Genomic DNA, 23,495 nt, shown 5'->3' with positions numbered 1-23,495 from the left:
CTACACTTGTGTTAAGTATTGCAACACTGGCTGGTACAATCTGTGAAACTGCAGATTAGACAATAAAACAAAAGACATTTGTTAAACTGATTGACTATAGAACACACATGTAGTCTTTGTGGATAGCGTACACAGACATGCTTTCACTTGATACTACTGCAGTAATAGAACATAGAGTTGTGTAACCTGTTGTCACAATGGTCCTACTGGAGCTTATAGACACATTTGGAGAGGTTGGAGGTCAGTAGCCATTTATGCCTATATCCATTTGTGTAATTTTCTCTCACGCTACCTCAACCCCTATGTCCTCATCGCCCACCCATTGACAGGTCACAACAAGCCATCTGGGAGTACAATACAGGGAAAGAATGTCACGAGACTCTTAAATATACAGTAACACTTCATTTTAGACCACCGTTTCCACTGCTATTTACCTGCCGTTTATTAGGACAATTAGAAATGGTGTCATTGGGTAGTTTCTGGCATTAATTACATGAATTCAACACAATTGGTAACCAACTAGCTGATACATGGATTGGAGTGCTTGTTGTGATAATTCCCAAAGAAACAAATAAAGAATTCACAAGATGGTAATTACTCTCTTATGTGAAGACTATTTTACCACGTAGAGTCAAAGTAAATACTCTCTGTACCTAAGGGGAATTGTGAAACTAATTTTGACATGTAAAATTGTTTTTTAATGTTAATTCTTAGGATTATACATGGGTCAGTTCCTAGAATGAATTCCACACCCACCTGTACCGTTTAAATACAGTGCTAACCAGTAGTCTTGACCAGTAACAGTATGTTGACCCACATTTTGAGAAAAAATAACTGCTATTCCCAGTGGACCTTACTGGGTCATGTTCATTAGGAACAAAACGGACTAAAACAGGACTTGTCCCATAAGAAGCGCTCAATTTCATTTTCCGTCGCGTGCTCTAATGAACACAACCCCTGTGAGGGGAAATGCCAACAGGGCTAGCCGACGGCCCAACATGGTTATGTTATGGAGAGTCACAGCATTAGTGTAAACTCCAGTGTTGCCAATCTAAACGCCAGTGCTTGTGTAAAAGGCGTTACGGAAAATAAGACTGTTTATTATAAAATCAGGCCTTTCTGTTGCGCTTTCAAATGGGGAAATCCCCTAGTAGCAGTGAGTAATAAACTACAATTACATTATTGGTCTGTATGGATACCCACAATGCTTCATATCCAAAAGATATGCTTTATTGAAAGGAATGTATTTACAGTCAATTTAGCTTGAAATATACACTTAGTGGCCAGATTATTAGGTAAACCACCCCGTTCACGAAAATGGGTCGCTCCTACAGACAGTGAGTCCCTTGTCAATGGCTTGCTCTATAAAGCATGCAGATAGGCATTCAGTTATTGTCGATTGAATGTTAGAATGGGCAAAACGAGTCACCTAAGTGACTTTGAGCGTGGTATGATCGTCGATGCCAGGTGTGCCGGTTCCAGGATCTCAGAAACAGGGCTTGTCTAGGGTTTACCGAGAATGGTGAGACAAACAAAAATCGTGCAAGCTAACAGGCGGCATCTCGAAACGCCCAACTCGTCGGTCCTTGTCATGGATGGGCTATTGCAGCAGATGACCACACCAGGTTCCACTCCTATCAGCTAAAAACAAGAAGAAGCGGCTCCAGTGGGCACGCGATCACCAACACTGGACAACTGAGGAGTGGAAAAACATTGTCTGGTCCAACGAGTCAGGATTTGGCGTAAGCAGCATGAGTCCATGGCTCCATCCTGCCTGGTGTCAACGATACATGCTGGTGGCGGTGGTGTAATGGTGTGGGGAATGTTTTCCTGGCAAACATTAAGTCCCTTGATACCAATAGAGCAACGTTTGAACGCCACACCTTGTAGAATCTATGCCCTGAAGAATTCAGGCTGTTCTGGAGGTAAAGGGGGGACAACGATTTACTCTGTGTGAATGGATTTGATGTAAAACTCAATTGTAATATCCCTTAAAATGTGTAGAAATCAATTGGGTAACACTTTACTGTAAAGGCTGTAGGTGCAATGATTTATTTAAGCAATAAGGCTCGAGGGGGTGTGGTATATCGCCAATATACCACGGCTAAGGGCTGTTCTTATGCAAGACGCAACGCTGAGTGCCTGGATACAGCCCTTAGCCGTGGTATATTGGCCATATACCACAACCCCCTCAAGGTGCCTTATTGCTATTTCAAACTGGTTACCAACATAATTGGCGCAGTAAAAATAAAGGCTTCAGGGATCAAACAACCCAGTTTATAAAACTTGTTATAGCATGCATGGCAAACTATAGTTGGGAGATTTAACATACACAAGCTAAATTGACTGTAAAGCTAATGAGCTTTATTACTTTACTTGCGTTTGCTCTTCCATATTTGAGAAGGGCCGACAGAATTGTCTTGTTCTCAACTCTATGAGAGTATTAGCGGATAACTGGATGGATATAAATAACAGATCAATGTTGTAAACGGCATTGACAAAAAAGTAACTGGACAGAGTCTACATTATTTCAGCAGGGTTTGGACTCCGGTTGCTGGGTTTTTTCCCTTTTCAATAAATTACAGATCGTGACATATTTGAGATGAGTCAAATGACGAATAGCTGTGAATGGAGGAGTTCTCCATTGGCTGTCTGGCTGGAGTACTTCCTGATTAGATGCGTTCCTTTTAGCTCCCATGGGGCAACAGGGTGGGCAGAGTTTCAACATTGACCATTCCATTGGTCATAAAGTGAAAACTCCACCCATCCAGGATACTGGGTGAGCTAAAACGAAACAAGCACACATTGACACTGTCCAGGCATCTGGACCTTTTCGGAACCTTGGTTTCTCAGCCATTTCACTGGTAGCTCAGTTGGTTCTGGTAGCTCAGTTGGTTAGAATATATACTGAACAAAAATAGACATGCAAGAGAGTCAAGAACACAGAAAGAGAGCAGACTACCTCAACTGTTGTCAAATGGTGGATCATCCAACCAGAATCTTTGGCCTCAAAGCCAGTCCTTGCACCATTGAAACGATCAAGCAGCCTTGAAAATGAACACCATCTACATGAAAGCTTGAGCCCCATCCTGCAGAAGGGGGTAGAATTCCAGACTCCCACACCCCCTGGGTGACCCTGGGGTTGATGACCTAGTCCTGGTCCAGTTTGATCAGGTAGGACCTGATCATGACCAGGTTACTGCCAAGGGTCAGTACGGTGCTGCAGGTTGTAGTTCTGAAGCTCAATCTGGTCCTTTATCTGGTTGATCAGAATCTGAGACAAGAGGATCCCCACCAGCTAATGACAGAAAGAGAGAGAGAAAGAGGACACAGGAAAACAATAGAGGCTGGGTGAGCAGAGAAGTGACTTTAGAGAAGTGACTTCACATGGTTCCTGACCCTCTCTACACTTCTAGATGATGTGCCCATAGAGTTACAATGTGAATCTAAATAGACCAGGACTGGGGTCAAATTAAATTGAAGTCAGTCAATTCAAGATGTACACTAAAATTCCAATTTAACAATTGAAATAACAAAATGTACTTTCAATTACTTCTGAATAACCTGAAAAGGAGAAGCTGTGTATTTCTAATGTTTGATTTGAAGGAATTGAGTGACATCAATTCAAATGGACCCCAACCCTGAAATAGACTCTACAAGTGTGTGTGATGTCTACCTGTGGGATGGCCAGACCCAGGGCGATGCCCCCTAGCATGAACAAGTTGCTGTGGATCCAGTTGACCAGCTTGTCGATGCAGCCATTGGTGTGGATGAAGGCACCAGCCTGCAGGAATGGCAGCTCCTGCATCCCCTGACCACACATTGTGTTAATGACCGCCTGCAGAGAGAGAGATACATTTGAATTACAATGCACAAGCACGTACATGAGCATGCACATTGTGCTCTGTTGAAACTAAATCACACTTGACAATAAAGTGGAACATAAAAATAGCACACTTAACTGTAGCCTGTCATGATTTATTTACTGGCAAGATGATTGTAATACCCCAAGGCCCCGACCTCTAACCCCTGACCTCATCTTTAGACAGCAGGCAGCAGGAGAAGGGAACAGAGCAGCGCTCTCGACTGCGGTTGTCTGTGGTGCAGTTGAAGTACATGTTCTGAGACCAGTCGGTGTAGGTGACACCTCCACAACAACTGAACTGAGGAGACGAGGACAAACAAGTCATTGGTTAATGGATTGTATAGCCTGTGTAGTCAACAGCTGTCAGTCTGTATTTGTGTGAAACTTGTTGTCAGTGTGGTGTGTAGATGTTGTCCTTTAACTCAGGAGCTTGTGAGACACATTTCTGATTAAGATCTATACAACGAACTGTTGTTTTCAGTTGAGGACGATAGAGGAACCAAAAAGGATAATCTCAAAACCTCGACCAAATCTGACAGAGACCCCTCAGTACTGAATAAACAGTAGTGTAACTACCGTCGCTGTACAGTACTTGAGTTCAACGTGTTTTATTTGGGAACAACAAGTATTACAGTGAGAAAGTGTTGTTTTCCAGTTTTATGTGGTCCCCTCCTCACCTCTTTCTGACCAAAGTCGATGAGGTTCTGTAGGTCAATGTCATCCCTATAATGAACGATGGCATTGTTGATAATCTCACTCACTTTATTCCGTGCCTTTAGAAAATACAGAAAAGAAAGATGGCATTTGCTTTAAATAATTTGTTTAGTCAATCAACTAATACACTCAATTGTACCCTGAGCAAGACAAGATTGTTCCCACATGAATGAATTACACACATGTATTTATCCTGAGTAAATCCTGGTAATATAATACCCCCATAGTTAGAAAACAGACCTGACTTTCTTTAAGCTGCATTCTGTCTTTACAAACATGCACAGTGGCACGCGCACACTCAAAGTTTACACGTAGTACATTCCTCTGAAAACCAATAGCCTGCTGCTGGATGAGTTAAATCGACCGGTGAAGTGCAGTTGAAGGCAACTAGCAGCAGAGGGCGCTCTCTGGCCACAAGTCACTGACTGACAAACAGCCTAAAAAAAATAACTTCCTCTTCTAAATGTACATTAGCATTTTTGTCGTCATTATCATATTTCTGACCCTTATCTTACAGTAATTACTTAAATGAATTGATATGAGCACTAACTGAGCCAATTGAACATTAGAAAGCCAACCATATTCAACAGTCACAGTGTATGAAAGTCTAATCCAAAAGCATGGCTTTCGTTGGCTGCTCTTGTAAATATTGTGAATTCACGGCAAATCTTTCTCTTTTAATGATTTCTATTTTCCTATTGTTGTATATGCTGTGTGCACGTTTCAATTACGCAGATTTTATTCTGCACAAGAACTGCCCTTTGGGGACAGTAACAATCTATTGAATTGACCTCAAAGAGAGATGTTGCACTTCTTTAACAAGAACTGGAGAAGGACAGAATATTGGGACCAGGTCCAGGTATAATGACCTAGCTAGAGGCAGGGGTGGAGGAGACGGAACGTGAGGGAATGAGTTCCCAGAGTAAACTTCTTAGGGGGAACCGACATGTACAGTTTATTATGGGTAATTAAATGCTGCATGATACAACCAATAGAAATAATTCCCATAGTGATACCCCCATAATTCCCAGTGATACGATCCTTTCCTAGTGGAGCTACAGTACCTTATCTGAGAAGACGAAGCCCAGGACACCTGCAGCTAGCTGCAGCAGAAAGATGATAGTCAGGAAGATGCAGAACTGGAGGGAATAAGGAAGGAAGGAAGGCAGGAAGGAAAAAAAGAAAGAAAGAAGGAAAAAGAGAGAGCGAGAAAGAAAGAGCGAGCGAGAGAGAGGAAGAGTTAATCATTTGTTCAGTCTGAGGGCATGTCACACAAGTCTTATGGATAAGAATGTATTAGCCTGGTAATCTTTCAGGAGTCAACCCCCCCCCCCCCCCCCCTCATCAGCAGATAACCTGAGAAGGACTAAAGTATCTCATACTAGGCTATTCAAATGATAGAGCACAACACAGCTGATAATTGGCAGTGGTCCAATTCCAATATTTTTAGAATGCATCCTTCCTTCCAGCCTGCCTTCCTTGAGGTAGAGATAACTGATTCATACGTTTGGCTATGTGAAAGCACCATTTCTATCTTACTGCTTTCACCCACCAATCCTTAACAGATCACTGATTTCTTCAAGGAAGGTAGGCATGAAGGTTTTATTTATCAAATACAAGTCTGCATTGTGGGGAATACGTTCGTAAGTAAGCATTTCATGGTGAAGTCTACACCTGTTGTATTCTGTGAATGTGACCAATAACATTTGATTTGAGGGTGCTCTTTTAAAAAGAGTTAGAAGTGGGCTAGACCACTGACTGTCTGTAGGAGGCAGATGTTCTCTCTGAGGGAGCCCACACAGCCACAGAAGGTGATGAAGAACATGAGCACCCCCACGATCAGCAGCAGGATGGCAGGGTCCACCGCTAGACAGGCCATGGCTGCCTCTGGGAGAGGGAGAAAAGGGACAGAGAGCAAGTGAAAGAATCATGTACCGGAGAGTGAGTGAGTGAGTGAGTGAGAATACGTGGAGCCAAAGAGAGAGAGAGAGAGCGAGAGCTTGATTTGTTTACAATGACTGAAGTTGGTTCTTATCTTAGAAGGAATTACAAACATAGTGGGGATATTCATCAAACCTTAGAAGAAGTTGTGAGCCGTTTGCATTTTTGACATTCTTCCTAACAGAGGGACCTTTGGAACCACATAAACAAAATGACATACTCTATAAACGTCCTGTACTGCCTTGGCATTTCTGCCTTGGTGTTGCGACCAGGGTCGTGTTCATAAAGGCACAAAACAGGAGAAATGGAGTGAAACAGGATGGGATGAGACTACCTGGTCCAATAAGAAGCTCATTTTCGTTTTCCGTTTAAAAACGTTTAGCTACAGTATGATGCAGGACCTAGGCCTATTGAAAGCACCACTAGAATGCCATACAAACAGCTCTGGAAATTCACACTGAATGTAGGCATCCATTAAGTCAATGGAGGATCACTTACCGGCATGTTTCATCATCCTCGCGTAAATGCCAATAGACATCAACACCAATGAGATCATCTGATAAAATGAAAAGAAAAAAAGTATGTTATTTTTCTTGTTGTAACTAGGCATATGGACTAGAACGATGAGACTAAATATGAACCTGGACATAGTGTCTTTGTGACAGTATAACACAGGAGAAAGACACTCAGTCTCAAATGGGGGAGAACAGGAGGGATTTAAACTGTCCAAGGCAGATGTTTTTATCTCAATATCAAATCATTCATTACCTTACTGTGATTGTTTGTTTTTGACCATTTTAATTGCAAACAAAAATACCTTCTTGGCAAAGAGCAATTTCTCAATCAAAAATGTTTCTAGGGTTGAAAACTAGCTGTTATTGGCAGAGGGGTTTGGAATTATTTTTTTATTGGTCAATTACCAAATGTACTACCTGGTGATGTCACCAGGCAGGCCAAAAGTACATTTTCAAACAGCTCTTACAGTAAAGGGCATTATCATATTCACAATAGTATAGAAAACAGTAAGGAGGTATGTGAGAAACAGCTCTTACAGTAAAGGGCATTATCATATTCACAATAGTATAGAAAACAGTAAGGAGGTATGTGAGAAACAGCTCTTACAGTAAAGGGCATTATCATATTCACAATAGTATAGAAAACAGTAAGGAGGTATGTGAGAAACAGCTCTTACAGTAAAGGGCATTATCATATTCACAATAGTATAGAAAACAGTAAGGAGGTATGTGAGAAACAGCTCTTACAGTAAAGAGCATTATCATATTCACAATAGTATAGAAAACAGTAAGGAGGTATGTGAAAAACAGCTTACTCTGGGAATGGAACTGTTCTCCTTTAAGAGCAGACCATAGTTATAACTCTATGGAGCAGATACACACACAGCCAGGCAGGAGCTAGGGGATGTCACTACGCTCAAGTGAAACTTAACATTCAACTACAGAAACTTTAAGCTGCTTTTCAGAACCAGAATCTTCCCCCTGGAGACCTCTGAATTGTATAAAACATTACATTTTTGTTTCTGTCTGATTCTGAGGAGAAAGAAAAAACCCATCCACACAGCAGAGAGTGGAGAGAGAGAGAGAGAGAGAGGTTACTGTAGCAGGTGAGGAGAAGTCATCTTCCTGCTACACACATCCTGCTATTAATCCTTTCTGGTTAAAGTCGGATTTTACCTTTCAACTACAGTCGTGGCCAAAAGTTTTGAGAATGACACAAATATAAATTTTCACAAAGTTTGCTGCTTTGGTGTCTTTAGATATTTTTGTCAGATGTTGCTATGGAATGCTGAAGTATAATTACAAGCATTTCATAAGTGTCAAACGCTTTTATTGACAATTACATGAAGTTGATGCAAAGATTGTTGACCCTTCTTTTTCAAGACCTCTGCAATCCGCCATGGCATGCTGTCAATTAACTTCTGGGCCACATCCTGACTGATGGCAGCCCATTCTTGCATAATCAATGTTTGGTGTTTGTCAGAATATGTGGGTTTTTGATTGTCCACCCTCCTCTTGAAGATTGACCACAAGTTCTCAATGGGATTAAGGTCTGGGGAGTTTTCTGGGCATGGACCCTAAACATTGATGTTTTGTTCCCTTGAACCACTCAGTTATCACTTTTGCCTTATGGCAAGGTGCTCCATCATGCTGGAAAAGGCATTGTTCGTCATCAAACTGTTCCTGAATGGTTGGGAGAAGTTGCTCTCGGAGAATGTGTTGGTACCATTCTATATTCATGGCTGTGTTTTTAGGCTAAATTGTGAGTGAGCCTACTCCCTTGGCTGAGAAGCAACCCCACACATGAATGGTCTCAGGATGCTTTACTGTTGGCATGACACGGGACTGATGGTAGCACTCACCTTGTCTTCTCCGGGCAAGCTTTTTTCCCCGGATGCCCCAAACAATCGGAAAGGGGATTCATCAGAGAAAATTACTTTACCCCAGTCCTCAGCAGTCCAATCCCTGTACCTTCTGCAGAATATCAATCTGTCCCGGATGTTTTTCCTGGAGAGAAGTGGCTTCTTTGCTTCCCTTCTTGACACCAGTCCATCCTCCAAAAGTATTTGCCTCACTGTGCATGCAGATGCACTCACACCTGCCTGTTGCCATTCATGAGCAAGCTCTGTACTGGTGGTGCCCCAATCCTGCAGCTGAATCAACTTTTGGAGACGGTCCTGGCGCTTGCTGGACTTTCTTGGGCGCCCTGAAGCCTTCTTCACAACAATTGAACCGCTCTCCTTGAAGTTCTTGATGATATGATAAATCGTTGATTTAGGTGCAATCTTACTGGCAGCAATATCCTTGCCTGTTAAGCCCTTTTTGTGCAAAGCAATGATGACGGCACGTGTTTCCTTGCAGGTAACCGTGGATGACAGAGTAAGAAGATTCCAAACACCACCCTCCTTTTGAAGCTTCCAGTCTGTTATTCAAACTCAGAGTGATCTCCAGCCTTGTCCTCGTCAACACTCACACCTGTGTTAACGAGAGAATCACTGACATGATGTCAGCTGGTCCTTTTGTGGCAGGTCTGAAATGCAGTGGAAATGTTTTTTGTGGATTCAGTTCATTTGCATGGCAAAGAGGGATTTTGCAATTAATTGCAATTCATCTGATCACTTTTCATAACATTCTGGAGTATATACAAATTGCCATCATAAGGCAGACTGAAAATTAAAATTTGTGTCATTCTCAAAACTTTTGGCCACGACTGTACATTAAAAAAGGGTTCAAATAAGCCCTGATAAGTAGCTCTACAGCGCAATTCAGTAAAAGTATGATGCCGTCAGAATGAAGAACGGACTTATTCAAATTAAGATTAGCTCTTATCTTCCTTGACTCATCCAGAAAGTCAGTTCATGGCTATATTTTGTGTTCCAGAATGGTGTCCCCCAGTAGTCTGCTGTCCTGTCTGGATGTGTTCACTGACCCTGTCACCACTTCATGTGGACACACCTTCTGCATGGCCTATATCAGTGGATACTGGAATACCACTGACCTGTGCCAGTGTCCAATGCGTAAACAGAAGTTTTACAACAGACCAGAGCATTGCGTCAATACTTTCATCGCTGAGATGGCTGTTCAGTTTAGAAAGTATGTTCAAGGGATGTTCCCAGCAACCCAGGCCAGCAGCCTGCCGAGCCTGGAGAAGCGTCCTGTGACGTCTACACTGGGAAAAAGCTCAAGGCACTGAAGTCCTGCTTGGAGGGTCTGACCTCCTACTGTGAGACTCACCTGCAGCTTCATCAGATAGCCCCAGCACTGAAGAGACACAAACTGATCAACCCTGGGAGAACCTGGAAGACATGCTGTGTAAGAAGCACAACACACTCATGGAGCTGTTCTGTAGACTGACCAGACGTGTGTGTGTGTCAGTTCTGCACAGAGACTGACCACAAGACTCACCACACCATCCCTCTCGAGGAAGAGTTTGGGGAGAGGAAGACTCAGCTGGGGAAGATGGAGTCACAAGTGCAGCAAATGATCCGGGAGCGACTGCAGAAGATCAGTGATATCAAAACGCTCTGTGGAGACCAGCAAGAAAGACGCAAATCGAGAAATAGCAGATGTGCAGTTCTTCACTGCTCTGGTGGAGTTCATTGAAAGAAGCCAGGCTGAGCTCATGGGGGTGATTGAGAAGAAGCAGAAATCAGCAGAGAGGCGGCCTAAAGGGCTCATTAAAGAGCTGGAACAGGAAATCAGAGTTAAAGAGGAGAAGCACTGAACTAGAGCAGATTTCACACACTGAGGACCACCTTCACCTAGTCCAGAGCTTCCCATCCCTGTGCAACCCATGAACACCAGGGACTGGACTAAGATCAGTGTTTACTGTGATCTGTGTGTGGGGAACTTAAGGAGAGCTGTGTCTCAGCTGGAGGATACCGTTACCAAGGAGATGGAGAAGTTGTGTGATGCTGAGATGAAGAAGGTCCAGCAATGGGCAGTGGATGTGACTCTGGACCCTGATACAAAACATCGCTATCTTGTTCTGTCTGAGGACGGGAAAAAAGTGAGAGATGGATACAGGCAACACTCTCTCTAATAAGACCTAGAAAGGCATTGGAATATTCCCAGTGTCATGGGAAAGGAGGGCTTCTCCTCAGGAAGATTCTACTACGAGGTGCAGGTTGAGGGAAAAACTACTAGGTTTTGGGAGTAATTAAAGAGTCCACAAACAGAGCCCTCCTGTTACGGCACCCTGAAAATGGATTCTGGAATGCACGACTCCTAGGTGATTGGGTCTGTCCTATTGGTCGCACCCCAGTCTGCCTTAAGAAGAAGCTCAGGAGAGTGGGGGTGTTTGTGGATTTTGAGGAGGGTCAGGTCTCCTTTTATGAGACTTGTTCTCCACATCATATCTTCTCTTTCATTGGCAACGCCTTCACTGAGAAACTATATCCATACATCAACCCTGGTTGTTATGGTGGTGACAACTCAGCCCCATTGGTCATCTCTCCTGTCAATCACAAAGATTGACAATGAAATGGGAAAACATTGATTATCAGTTAACACCCTGCAGAGGTGCTGTAGCCCTACAAGTCCTGAACTTTTCATGATTCTTAACTCAACCATTGTGGTGACTTGAACTCAGTCTTGATCACTTAAGCCTTCTTCACATTGCAGGCCTTAAATGCTCAAATCAGTTTTATTTTCCAAATCCATTTAGGAATAGTGACTGTTCAAACAGAAAGTTACAAGTGACCAAATCAGATGTGTGTTAAGACTGCAGTGTTAAGACTGCAGTCATTTGGGGTGGCAGGGTAGCCTAGTCGTTAGAGCGTTGGACTAATAACCGGAAGGTTGCAAGTTCAAACCCCCGAGCTGACAAGGTACCAATCTGTCGTTCTACTCACTGTTCCTAGGCCGTCATTTAAAATAAGAATTTGTTCTTAACTGACTTACCTAGTTACATAAAGGTAAAAAATTGCTGACAAGGCTGTGTGTGCACAGGCTGATTGGTGGTGTGGTGCTCGTGCTTCCTAGCACTCAGAAGTTATGTAGCAGGCTAAGGTGACGACTCCTGCCATGGAAGTTTCCCAGTTGCTTTGAATGTTCAAAATCGTGCTGCTCGCCCACACCACGCCATACATGTGGTCTAAGGTTGTGAGTCTGGATTGGATGTACTGCCAACCAAAGCCTCAAAAGGATAAGATGATCCAACTTCAAAAGGAGTCCTTTTTGGCCACAGTAGTTAACTAGCTAGCTGGGTAGCTAGCTAGTTAACTAATATGTTTGTAAACTATTAACTAGCTAGCTGGGTAGCTTTCTAGCACATTCACTAATAGGTTTGTAAACTATTAACTAGCTAGTTGGCTACCACATGATCTTGTCAAACTGTCAACAGAGTAGCTAGCAAGCAACAAGATATGCCAAATAACAGTCTAAAAACCACTTGAAAATTCAGATTTGACCGCTCAGACACAAATCTGATTCCTGGCCATGTGACGTATCAGACTTCAAACCACCTATGAAGGTAGTGTGAAATGTGGTTTGAAATATCCTATCCCATGTGCTTTTTGGCTGTTTGGACTGCAAGAAAAATAACAGATGACAATGGGATATGCAAAAAAAGGATTTGAGTCACTTGAAACTGCCAATGTGAACCAGGCTTTAGTTGTTCATTAAAGTTTCTCTCCTTTGCATAATTCAACGTGCTATCTACAACTCTTGTAATACCTAACAAACCTTACTAATGTACATAGAACAAAAATATAAAACCCAACATGCAAAGTGTTGGTCCCATGTTTTATGAGCTGAAATAAAGGATCCCAGAAATGTTCCATATGCACAAAAAGCTTTTCTTTCAAATACTATGCACACATTTGTTTACATCCCTGTTAGTGAGTATTTCTCCTTTGCCAAGATAATCCATCCACCTGCCAGGTGTAGCATATCAATAATATGATCATAGAGCAGTTTTGTCACACAACACAATGCCACAGATGTCTCAAGTTGAGGGAGCGTGCAATCGGTACGCCGATTACAGGAAAGTCCACCAGAGCTGTTGCCAGAGAAATTAATGTTAATTTCTCTACCATAAGCCACCTCCGTTGTTTTAGAGAATTTGGCAGTACATCCAACCAGACTCACAACCTTAGACCACATGTATGGCGTTGTGTGGGCGAGCAGTTTGCCGATGTCAATGTTGTGAACAAAGTGCCCCATGGTGGCGGTTGGGTTATGGTATCGGCAGGCATAAGCTACGGACAATAAGAACAATTTCATTGCATCAATGGCAATTTGAATGCACAGAGTTACCGTGACGAGATCCTAAGGCCCAGTTTATATTTTTGTTCAGTATACTAAGCTAGCTATTTTTATTTACGCTGTGAACTGTAGCTTGAAAGATTGTTGGAGCACAAGCTTTAGCATAAGCAATTAACTTGTGACTCAACTACAACGCTAGTGACTTGGGACTCTAGTGGGACTTGAGGTTTAGTCACTTGACTACAATACTAGCAATGTGTACGTAACTTAAAACAAACAAAAACAATTCAGTGCATGTCAGAACAGAACCATTGCAAAGTGGGTGTGCTGTACTATTTACACTAGTTTTAGTCAGAGTGAGTAAAAGTGGCATACAATGTAAAACTAAATTGGATTCTCAAATATACAGTTTAGCACACCGAGAATCATATAACAGAACCGACGAACAACGTTCAACTAGTGACGTTATCCATAATAGGCTGATGGGTCACAGTTCAGAACTAGTGAGTTGGGATGTGTTCTGTTCTATAGAGTTGGTTCTCGTTTGACTAAATAAGCAACTTGGCAGCGATCAGAGGGCTTTTCTTATAATGGCCCTTTCACTTTTAACTCCAACCTGTAGCTTCACCAACATAACAGGGAGCAGAAACAGCAACCCCTCTCCCACTCCAGTATCCAGTTTCCACACCTTGCACTTTGGAGGGAAAAGTCTGTCCTCCGAGTAAGGACCAGTCTTCCTCTGCACAAAGGAAGCTAAATGGATAGTTTACAAAACCATTGTTATCTATGCAAAGATAGAGAATAAACTCTTGAGCCATCTACCCAGTCATTAGTTTGAGTTGAGCGATTCATTGGTTGTGGTGTAAATTCTGCCCTCTAAGTTATTTCGGGAAAATGGAAACAGAAAATGGGCGGCCTTCCTACAGCTCTGTACCTCAAATGGAATTGCCATGTGGTCACTAGAGATGGATATCTTCCTTGGTGGTTTGTTCGGATAACCTCTCACACCATAGTTCACACCATAGTTCACATTTGTAGCAATACTGATGACTCTCTCGATTTTAACAGTCTACGCAGGGTGTTAGATGTGTCCTTCCAGACACATTCTCCAGCTAGCCAGAGGGGGTGAAAAACTGCGTCAAAAATGCATTCCTCACAGCCAGAGATGCAAGTTTTTACAAGATCTTATCCTGTTTGCACAAGGCCGAAGAGTAGCTCTTTGACTTGTGGTACGTTGTGAGGGAATGGGCTGTAACAATCAGGAGTTTGTTTTTAGGACGTCCATGTTCAAACTTGTAAATCAATGTAGAAGTGGCCAGGGATGGGGGGGGGGGGGGGGGACCTGGTTCCGTCCGCATTCTGGGAGTGAAATCCTTTTGACATGTAAAAATGTGTTTATGGTGAATGAAATTATTTGACATTAGTGTGTTCTTGAGTTACTCTTTTCCCATGCCACTTCTGCAGGTGACCCATGTGGTAAATTTAGCAGATGTAATGCTACCATTACTGTACATAATGAAGAATCAAACCTGAAAGGGAAGTATTTTGAGGGAATATCCGGGTGTGAACACACTGACACTGTAGCCTACATGTTGTTTTGCACACAGCTAACCTCAAGCCCTGTCATTTCCTGTCTATGAATCTGCCTTTATCTGCTATGCATAGGAAGGATTAGCTCTGGTCTCTTCACACAACCAGAAAGAGTTGCCTCTGCTAGTTAATTAACTCCTCTCTGTTAGTAGAGGAATGCCTACTAAACACCATGGACCAGAGCTAAGGTGTTAGTAGAGGAATGCCTACTAAAGACCCTGGACCAGAGCTAAGGTGTTAGTAGAGGAAGAACCTACTAAAGACCCTGGACCAGAGCTAAGGTGTTAGTAGAGGAATACGTACTAACACCCTGGACCAGAGCTAAGGTGTTAGTAAAGGAATACGTACTAACACCCTGGACCAGAGCTAAGGTGTTAGTAAAGGAATACGTACTAACACCCTGGACCAGAGCTAAGGTGTTAGTAGAGGAATGCCTACTAAAGACCCTGGACCAGAGCTAAGGTGTTAGTAGAGGAATACGTACTAACACCCTGGACCAGAGCTAAGGTAGGCCAACGTTTATGCTAGGTTTCCGCTAGTTATGGAATGTAAACACAGCAGAACTGGACATAAATCCACGTCAAAACCTATTAACACTGCAAAGCAGTACGGACTAAAACCCAACACTGGAAATCCCAGTCTGCAATAACAAGGCTGCTTGTTCTTGCGTCTTAGTCAGAAATCCCCTTAGTGTTGAACAGTGAGTGAAAGTTACAGTTCCCCCAAGCACCTGACAGTAGGCTGACATCTGTACTATCAATTTGCGTAGTTCGCAAACTTCTGCTTCCAGAGTTGTTAATGTTTAATAGCTGGCTGCCTTTCCATAGTCGTTATAGATATTCTGTACTCAAGGAGACAACGTTTGGGGAAGTAGCTAAATCAGTCGGCATGCTGACAATCATAAACAAAGCAGATGTCATGAGATCAGGAGCATTCAGAGTGGCACATTTTCCCCCAGATGTTTTTCTATTGAACAGATCGTGAGAGATGATGGCAGTGGGGAAAGAGAGAGCGAGGGGTTGTGTCAAAGGGCACTAGGCCAGATTCTAGCCTTTGCCGACACTATAGACAAGTGTGCCTACACTGACAGTCATCATGGGATGATTGCCTATGCTGTGTGATGTTAAAGCAGGGCCCATATCAAAGGTATGAACTCAATACAGAACACCAAGCCTGGATATTTCAAAGAGCTCCTAATGTGTCATAGGTCGCTCAGAACAGCGCCGACTCTAGTGTCATCACCATCAAAGGCACATCAGTGCTTGGTGACAGTGATTTGGGGGGGGGGGGGGGGGGGGGGTCCTCCTCACATATTTTGATACAAACTGTGACTAGGAAAGCTCATTCAAAAGAGGAAAATGGGGCCAAGATTAGTTTCTGATAGTCAAACATGCAAAATACAACTGTAACAAGCATTTGATGAGGTCTAGCAACAAGAAATAAGAGAGCAAATAGCCCTCTCACAGATAACTGTTTCAACAGCTTTCTAGGATGTGATTGAAGTATCTAAGAGGCATATTTGATACACTCATTTGACTGCTAAACAGATTTGGAGAGGAGAGTGCATGGGCCCCCTTTTCACAGAACCCCATGTTGCACCATCAGCATATGAATAAATGAAACTTTGCGTTGCTTGGCAACAGCTTGGTTAAAAAAAGGAGTTGTGACAGTAGACGGGCATATACAGAGCAGTGTATATTGGAGTTTTGTTTGCTGCTCCTAGTGGTTTTCACATTATTATTAAATGAGAGTCTGGATCCCCTCTATATAAAGCCTATTAATTTAGGTCTAAACATATTCTAGCAGCCAACGTCTATCAAGACCAGGTCCATTATTAATGGAGTAAAATTGGTTATTTAAACACAAATGAGTTCCAAAACAAGGTGACACTTTGACCAATGAGAGAGCTGCAAGGGATGTGCAGGCATTCCTTAGCATGCCTGTAGCTCCATTCCTCACCACTATCACAGCTGTGATGTTGTAGCTGCTGTTTAAACATGTTCATCAGCAAATAAGCACTCCTTTAGTATGACACTAGTAGGAGTCATTGGTGTCAAATATGAAGCAGAATACAACCTTTATTTCATGTACTCCTTTGAATAGACAATATTGGTTATTTTCCACGGTTAAGGATTGATTATGATTGTTTTGTAGCATAGACGCAAAGGCATTAAAAACATGGCTAAATGTTTCATCCTATTGAAGACATGATTGTAACACATAACTATTTTGTGGGGCTATGTGGGACTTAGAAAGAATGTGTCTTGTTAGTGAGGCTGGTTTTCTCATGCATTCACACAATAACAAATTAACAGCCTAAATCAATGGTTAACCAGTCCTCACAGCAAAGTAGACTAAATTACTGGAAGTTGCTCACGTCCAATGAAAGCTATAGCCTAACAGCAAATGGATATTTACAATTTGTACAATTAAAATGTGTACGTAAACTTAAATTAGGCAGAGTGAGGTGCACAGATTACACAAAATCAGCAGACAAAACCAGCAGAAACCTAAACATATTAAATACTTACCCAAAATATTAAATTAAAAAGGAAAAGTAGATATTTGACAACTGGGCTGACAAAGCTGAACTCTTTATCGTAAGTCGCCAGCGCGGCTCTTTTCCCCATGGTTAAAAATCAGAATACCCAATCCGTGCGTAAATGTTGGCTATCACCTTCCTTGGTCTTTCCGCAATAGTCCAGGTAAATCAAAGCATTCATACGTGCGTTTATAGCTACTTTTTTTTTATTTACGGAGTAAATTACAGTAGTCTACGTTGTAGAGCGAGTCACTTCTCACCCTCGGTGGTGCTGGATTCCTATTACATTTCCTTATTCAGACAAGTCTAGAGAAAATAGGCTACAAACACAACAGAGACACGATCAAAAGCCTACAGCAGCAGCGCAACCTTGGGTTTGTAAAGAGGGCGTCTTTCTCAGTATTGTGCGACGTGAGTCACCTGTTTCAAAATTGCTAGTGCTACTGTGATTAAGGATTAACGGATGTAGCCGAATATGTAACTTTAAATTTGTTTGGTATCTGCAATGTAATCAATTACAAAACAATACAAAATAAAAAACGATTAATTTGCTTTAATGAATTAAAACATGATTAACAAACCAATTTTATGTTTGAGGCTATAGGTGCATTTGACTACATAAGATAAAACTGGTATACAAATTACACAATAAATACACACTTGCTCAATTTTACATGATTTATAGTAACACGGTGTCAAATATCTTTAACGTAAAGGGTTTGGTATTAAAGGCCCAATTAGCCGTTTTTATATCAATATCAAATAATTTATGGGTAACAATTAGCTAAGTACGTTAATGTAATAGATTTCCATAAAAAATGGGAAAAAAAACAATTTCTCAAGCAAGAATTTTGCTTGGACTTTTTGGGAGTGGTCTGAGTTGGGAGGGGAAACTGAAAACTAGCTGTTATTGGCAGAATTAGGAATTAGAATACTAGACTAGACTTGACACTTCTTATGATGGTCTAAAGGTCAGTCATTTTGATCAGATATTGTGTAAAATAATACATTTTAAGAATTTAAAATATAGCACTCACAGCTTTCCAAGAAAACAAAAATTTAGACATTTAGGATCTGTTTACATGTATTTTAGAGGCTGTTTATACAGAAAATGTGTATAAAACCTGTAAAAAAACTGTAGTTATAATTATCTGACAATATTTTAATACACACTTTCGGATATAGCACATGCATTACATGTATTTTTCTGCATAAGTAAAATCTGGATTATGCCTCAACAGCCATTCATAGACTAGTTTGGATTTGTCCCTGACCAATATGGCTGCCATTTTCACTCCATTCTGGAACTTGGAGGTTTATAACATAGATCCCCTCTAGTAATTTAATAGGATCTCTATGTTTGGAACTCTCTTTGTTATTGGTCTATTAACCAAATTACCGCCTGGTGACATCACCAGGCAAACCGAAACTCCCGCCCATGCAAACCTGCTGATTAGAAGGTCCTATGTAGATTGGATTTTCAAGCAGAAACTATCAGAATTTTTTAAAACACTTTTACAGTGTTCGTTAATCAGCTGTTGTACAATTGATACAAAACATAGGAAAACTGAACTTTGACTGCAATGGGCCTTTAAATAATCAATTCCTTTGACATTGATGTTCTCATATGATTACAAAGTTAAACAGATGCACAAAGAGAGAACAGTGAATAGTATTTATGCCTTGAATTGTGAGGAAATTCAGATTACCATGTGCCTTCATCTGAGATCACCATTCTTTTTAAAAAATTGATACAAAATGAAATAAAAAGGACCAAATAATTTACCCTCGCGGCCTGTAATGAATGCTGTTATGCCAGGGTATTACACTACACAGACCCTGTCCAGGAGGCTTTTGAGGCCTGGGACTCTCTTAGTCACTGGCAGCCTTCCAGGTAGCTCTCCTCTGGGGTTGCCCTTTAGTGCCAGCTGGCTGCCTGCTAGCACCAGACAAGTTGGATCTGGTCATCTTATTTCTGCAAAGAGGCTATGGATTAAAGGGTCCTCTGTTCAGTACGCCATGCTCCTAGGCCTTTAGAGTAGAGTGGAGAAAATACATGAATGTAGCCAACCTAAGTTGTTATGTTTTGCCTGATAAGTAGTAGTAGTAGTAGTAATGAAATTAGTGGTGGATATAGTAGTGGTGGTGAAATTGGTACACCCAATTGGCCATTTAAGATTGACTATGAAGGGTTGAAGTTGTAAAGTTCACACAGCCAACATTTAGATCCATGACCATTTCTTAACCATTTGTTTGAATGCAGGACCCACCTGCCCCTTTATAAAGTACAGTACTTAGGCAGTATAGGTGACCTAAGCCTTTGACCAAGTATCTATAATTTAATGCCAGCAATATAATGTCAAAAAGCAGAACGGAGACATCTAGTGATTAGTGACGTACCATACTAAAAAAAAAGCAGAACCGAGACACGAGCTTGTAAAAAGCATACAATGGCGCCATCTGTCGGAATATTATTTGAGCACATTAATAATATTTCATGAATACATTTATTTTACACAAGAAGGCCACTCGAGAGCGCCTCTGTATCCTTATGGGGTCTGTAGCCCATTGAAGTTGACATTTAAAATGGTTAAGGTTCAACACACCGTCACAGCTTATTGTGAAATATACATAAATGACTTATTCGAAATTCGTGACAGGCACGATTTTCATCACAACGCATTTCCTGTGTATTACACAATTCTCTTGACGCATTCGTGTACATTTCAAGAACTTCAATTTGCCGAGGCTAACGTTAGCACGGTTATGGGTTAAGATTGTAGTTAATATGCTAGCTAAGTAGTTAAAGGGTTAGGTTTTGGAGTTGGGTTAAGGTTAGGGGAAGGGTTAGCTAACATGCAAAGTAGTTGCAAAGTAGCGAAAATGCAAAAGTTATCCATGAAGAGATTCGAACACACAACCTTTGGTTTGCTAGATTTTCGCCCCTCCCTTTCGTTTCTGTATTAAGTAACCTACTGTCTTTATCCGTGATTGAAATGCACTGTATACAAAATCGTGTACTGCACACGAAAACATATATTTTTTCGTGTCTGTCACACATTTCCAATAGGCCTCACAATATGTGAGGCAATGACCATCAATAGGGCCAGGCCGACCGGACTGGGAGAATGATTCTCTCATGAATTCTCCATGGGAGAATGAGTGATCTTCTGTCTTTTTTCAAATTTATCTGCAAGGCAATTGTCAGTGTTGACAAAATTCACGGAATTATGTAGTATGATAAACTGAAACAAAATCAATTTATAATTTATTTCTAATTTAGGTGAGTATTTTGGAAATGTATTTGCATATACTTTGGAAAAACACCAACCAAAGAACTATAATACGTATATAGATAGCGCCAATAACGATAATAAGAAAAGGGGAATCCAACAACTGTAGGAAAGAAAATACAAGTCCCATGATCACTGGTTTAGTGACGTCAGAGTTTACGTGCGCCCGGCTCCATCAAGTGATCTTCCTCTGGTGGAGTATGCGGCTGTCGAGTGTCGACGGTTGTTAAACTGCGTTCCCGGTGTTAAACTGTACCTGGAGCCTAGATGCGCGGTCAGTTTCTAAAATTGAATTCGGTCAATCGCGTCAGAGTGTGACATCCTAGGCTGAGGTCGGGAAGGTAAGAAATGGTCCTTCATTCGCATCTGTCATGTGCGCTTTTCATTCTGTAGATAGCCATCACTTTCCCGCTACACATTCCTCTGTAACCTGCAATTCAGGTTAAAACATGTGGCTGACGTTAGTTAGCTACCTTTTTATTTCGATGTGGTTGTGGATGTGCTTTGTCAGTGATGACACAAGTCGCTAGGCAGCTAACAAAATCAGGAACAGCCAGTTACTATACACATGGTGTGATAACTTCACGTCTTTGTTGTCAGGTTTCCAGAAGTTCAGTTTAATATATTTAATCTCATGTTTAATTCTTGTTTAAATATTCTGATTTTACAATAAGTAGTCAGTCATAGCCTATACCTTTACGTCAATGCCTATGCAGGAGGGTAGCTCTCCAGGAACAACGGTTGGAGAGCCCTGCTTTAGACACTGTTCTGATTAAGAGTATTGTGATCATGTTTACCATTGCCGCAGAAGTCTATAAAGTATATGATAAGAAATGGATGTCTATTTTTAGTGAGGCTGCTGGAGACCTTTCCTCTAAGTAGCTTCCAACATGAAAGGTCAATATCCTCTGGTTTGCCATGTTGTGTAGGCCAGGCTACCACAGTCAGCCTGAAGTGTAGTTTGGACTGTTCTTTAGCCCAAAGAATAGGCTCCTATCTCTGCATTGATTTTGGAGTGTAAACTTTCTTATGTAGAACACACATGGGGTGTATTCATTAGTTCCATCTGTAGTACAACTATTTGTTACAGAAAGTTTTGCCATGAAAACAAGTTTCTTATTGGACATGTTCGGGAGTTCACTTCCTGTTTCTTCCCCTTTGGTTCCTAGTGAATAAACCCCTGTTTTTCTTTTTCCACATGGAGCAGAAAGTTAATATTTGGTCACAATTTTGCAATATCAGTTCAAAATATTTGCTTGAAAAGACAGCCCATATGCCTGAAAACACTACCAGAAACTCATTGAAAAGACAGCCCATATGCCTGAAAACACTACCAGAAACTCATTGAAAAGACAGCCCATATGCCTGAAAACACTGCCAGAAACTCATTGAAAAGACAGCCCATATGCCTGAAAACACTACCAGAAACTCATTGAAAAGACAGCCCATATGCCTGAAAACACTACCAGAAACTCATTGAAAAGACAGCCCATATGCCTGAAAACACTACCAGAAACTCATTGAAAAGACAGCCCATATGCCTGAAAACACTACCAGAAACTCATTGAAAAGACAGCCCATATGCCTGAAAACACTACCAGAAACTCATTGAAAAGACAGCCCATATGCCTGAAAACACTACCAGAAACTCATTGAAAAGACAGCCCATATGTCTGAAAACACTACCAGAAACTCATTGAAAAGACAGCCCATATGCCTGAAAACACTACCAGAAACTCATTGAAAAGACAGCCCATATGCCTGAAAACACTACCAGAAACTCATTGAAAAGACAGCCCATATGCCTGAAAACACTACCATAAACTCATTGAAAAGACAGCCCATATGCCTGAAAACACTACCAGAAACTCATTGAAAAGATAGCCCATATGCCTGAAAACACTACCAGAAACTCATTGAAAAGATAGCCCATATGCCTGAAAACACTACCAGAAACTCATTGAAAAGACAGCCCATATGCCTGAAAACACTACCAGAAACTCATTGTAATCTCCATAAATAGGGCTACTGTATTAATGAAAACTACCAGCCGCATGGTGCTCAACCCTGCTGGAGTTTGGTCAAAACAACGCTTTGCTTCAAAAACATTTGGTCTAAACAGTTACTGACTGTTTTGTCTTCCTCTCTCAGCAGAGCAGCGGGAGGAAGCAGGACGTGTGGAAAAGGAGTCAGCGAACCACACAGAGAGAGAAAAAGCCTACTTAAGCTAGGAGCCGCCCCCTTTCTCTGACATGCCCAGTGTCCTGTCTGTGTTATGGAACAACATGTAACGCCCTGCGAGGATGCGCCCCCACCGCTGATGTACCGTGTGGAACGGCCTGTGTTCGATGAGGCCTACCTCCACACCCAGCTCCTGCACCCGAGAGAGAGGAGCCCCAAGACCATCAGACAGAGACTGGCACAGCAGCTCCAGTAAGCATCTACATCGAGTTAGTGTCCACAGACCTGGGTTGTGTTTAATAGTACACACTGTACTATAATAGTACACAACGTTTTGCAACAGGAAATGGAAAACATTTGTGGTTCTTATTGGACAGGTCCAGGTAGTCCCACTCTGTTTCAGTCTGTTTTCTGCCGTTAGGCGCCTAAAGAACATGACCCTGTTACAGATCTGAACAGACTGTAGTGTTGTGTTCTTCAATCCTGGTCATTGGGACCCACAGTGTGTTCAAGTGTTGTTCCAGCCCAGTAGACATACCTATCGGTGTTTTGATGACCGGGATTGAAGAACATTGCTGGGTGTGTGACTGGGATGTGGAATTATGCAATACCTTTTTTCAGGAAATTTGTTACGACTGTAAAAGCTT

At 41.8% G+C, this 23,495-nt stretch overlaps 2 protein-coding genes across 11 annotated transcripts in view; one reads left to right on the top strand and one right to left on the bottom strand.

Moving 5' to 3' along the window:
* Window positions 1-417: 417 nt before the first annotated feature.
* On the bottom strand, window positions 418-17,825 carry LOC110499790 (tetraspanin-33). The gene is made up of 8 exons (XM_021576851.3): window positions 17,364-17,825; window positions 7,019-7,076; window positions 6,339-6,466; window positions 5,644-5,718; window positions 4,543-4,638; window positions 4,035-4,163; window positions 3,677-3,838; window positions 418-3,298 (listed from the first exon to the last, which is right to left on the bottom strand). The coding sequence occupies exons 1-8, from the start codon at window positions 17,460-17,462 to the stop codon at window positions 3,197-3,199; spliced, it is 849 nt and encodes a 282-aa protein (XP_021432526.2). The 5' UTR covers window positions 17,463-17,825; the 3' UTR covers window positions 418-3,196.
* The window catches only part of LOC110500977 (prestin), a 25,144-nt gene continuing 16,490 nt past the window's right edge, over window positions 14,842-23,495 (top strand). The window contains exons 1-2 of one of the 10 annotated variants that reach the window (XM_090213588.1): window positions 14,842-15,248; window positions 22,822-23,100. In XM_090213588.1, coding sequence (XP_090069714.1) covers window positions 22,943-23,100 — 158 coding nt within the window. In that variant the 5' untranslated portion in view covers window positions 14,842-15,248; window positions 22,822-22,942. Of the gene's footprint in view, window positions 15,340-20,809; window positions 21,009-22,818; window positions 23,118-23,495 lie in introns of those variants that run through there. The other 9 variants (XM_090213586.1, XM_090213589.1, XM_090213587.1 and 6 more) reach the window with 9 other exon arrangements.

This window comes from Oncorhynchus mykiss, chromosome 21 (genome assembly GCF_057628025.1).
Source record: "Oncorhynchus mykiss isolate SJ-2025 chromosome 21, ASM5762802v1, whole genome shotgun sequence".
NCBI classification, from domain to species: domain Eukaryota; kingdom Metazoa; phylum Chordata; class Actinopteri; order Salmoniformes; family Salmonidae; genus Oncorhynchus; species Oncorhynchus mykiss.
The sequence above is the reverse complement of the archived record's forward strand: the minus strand, read 5'-3'. Positions and strand labels throughout refer to the sequence as shown.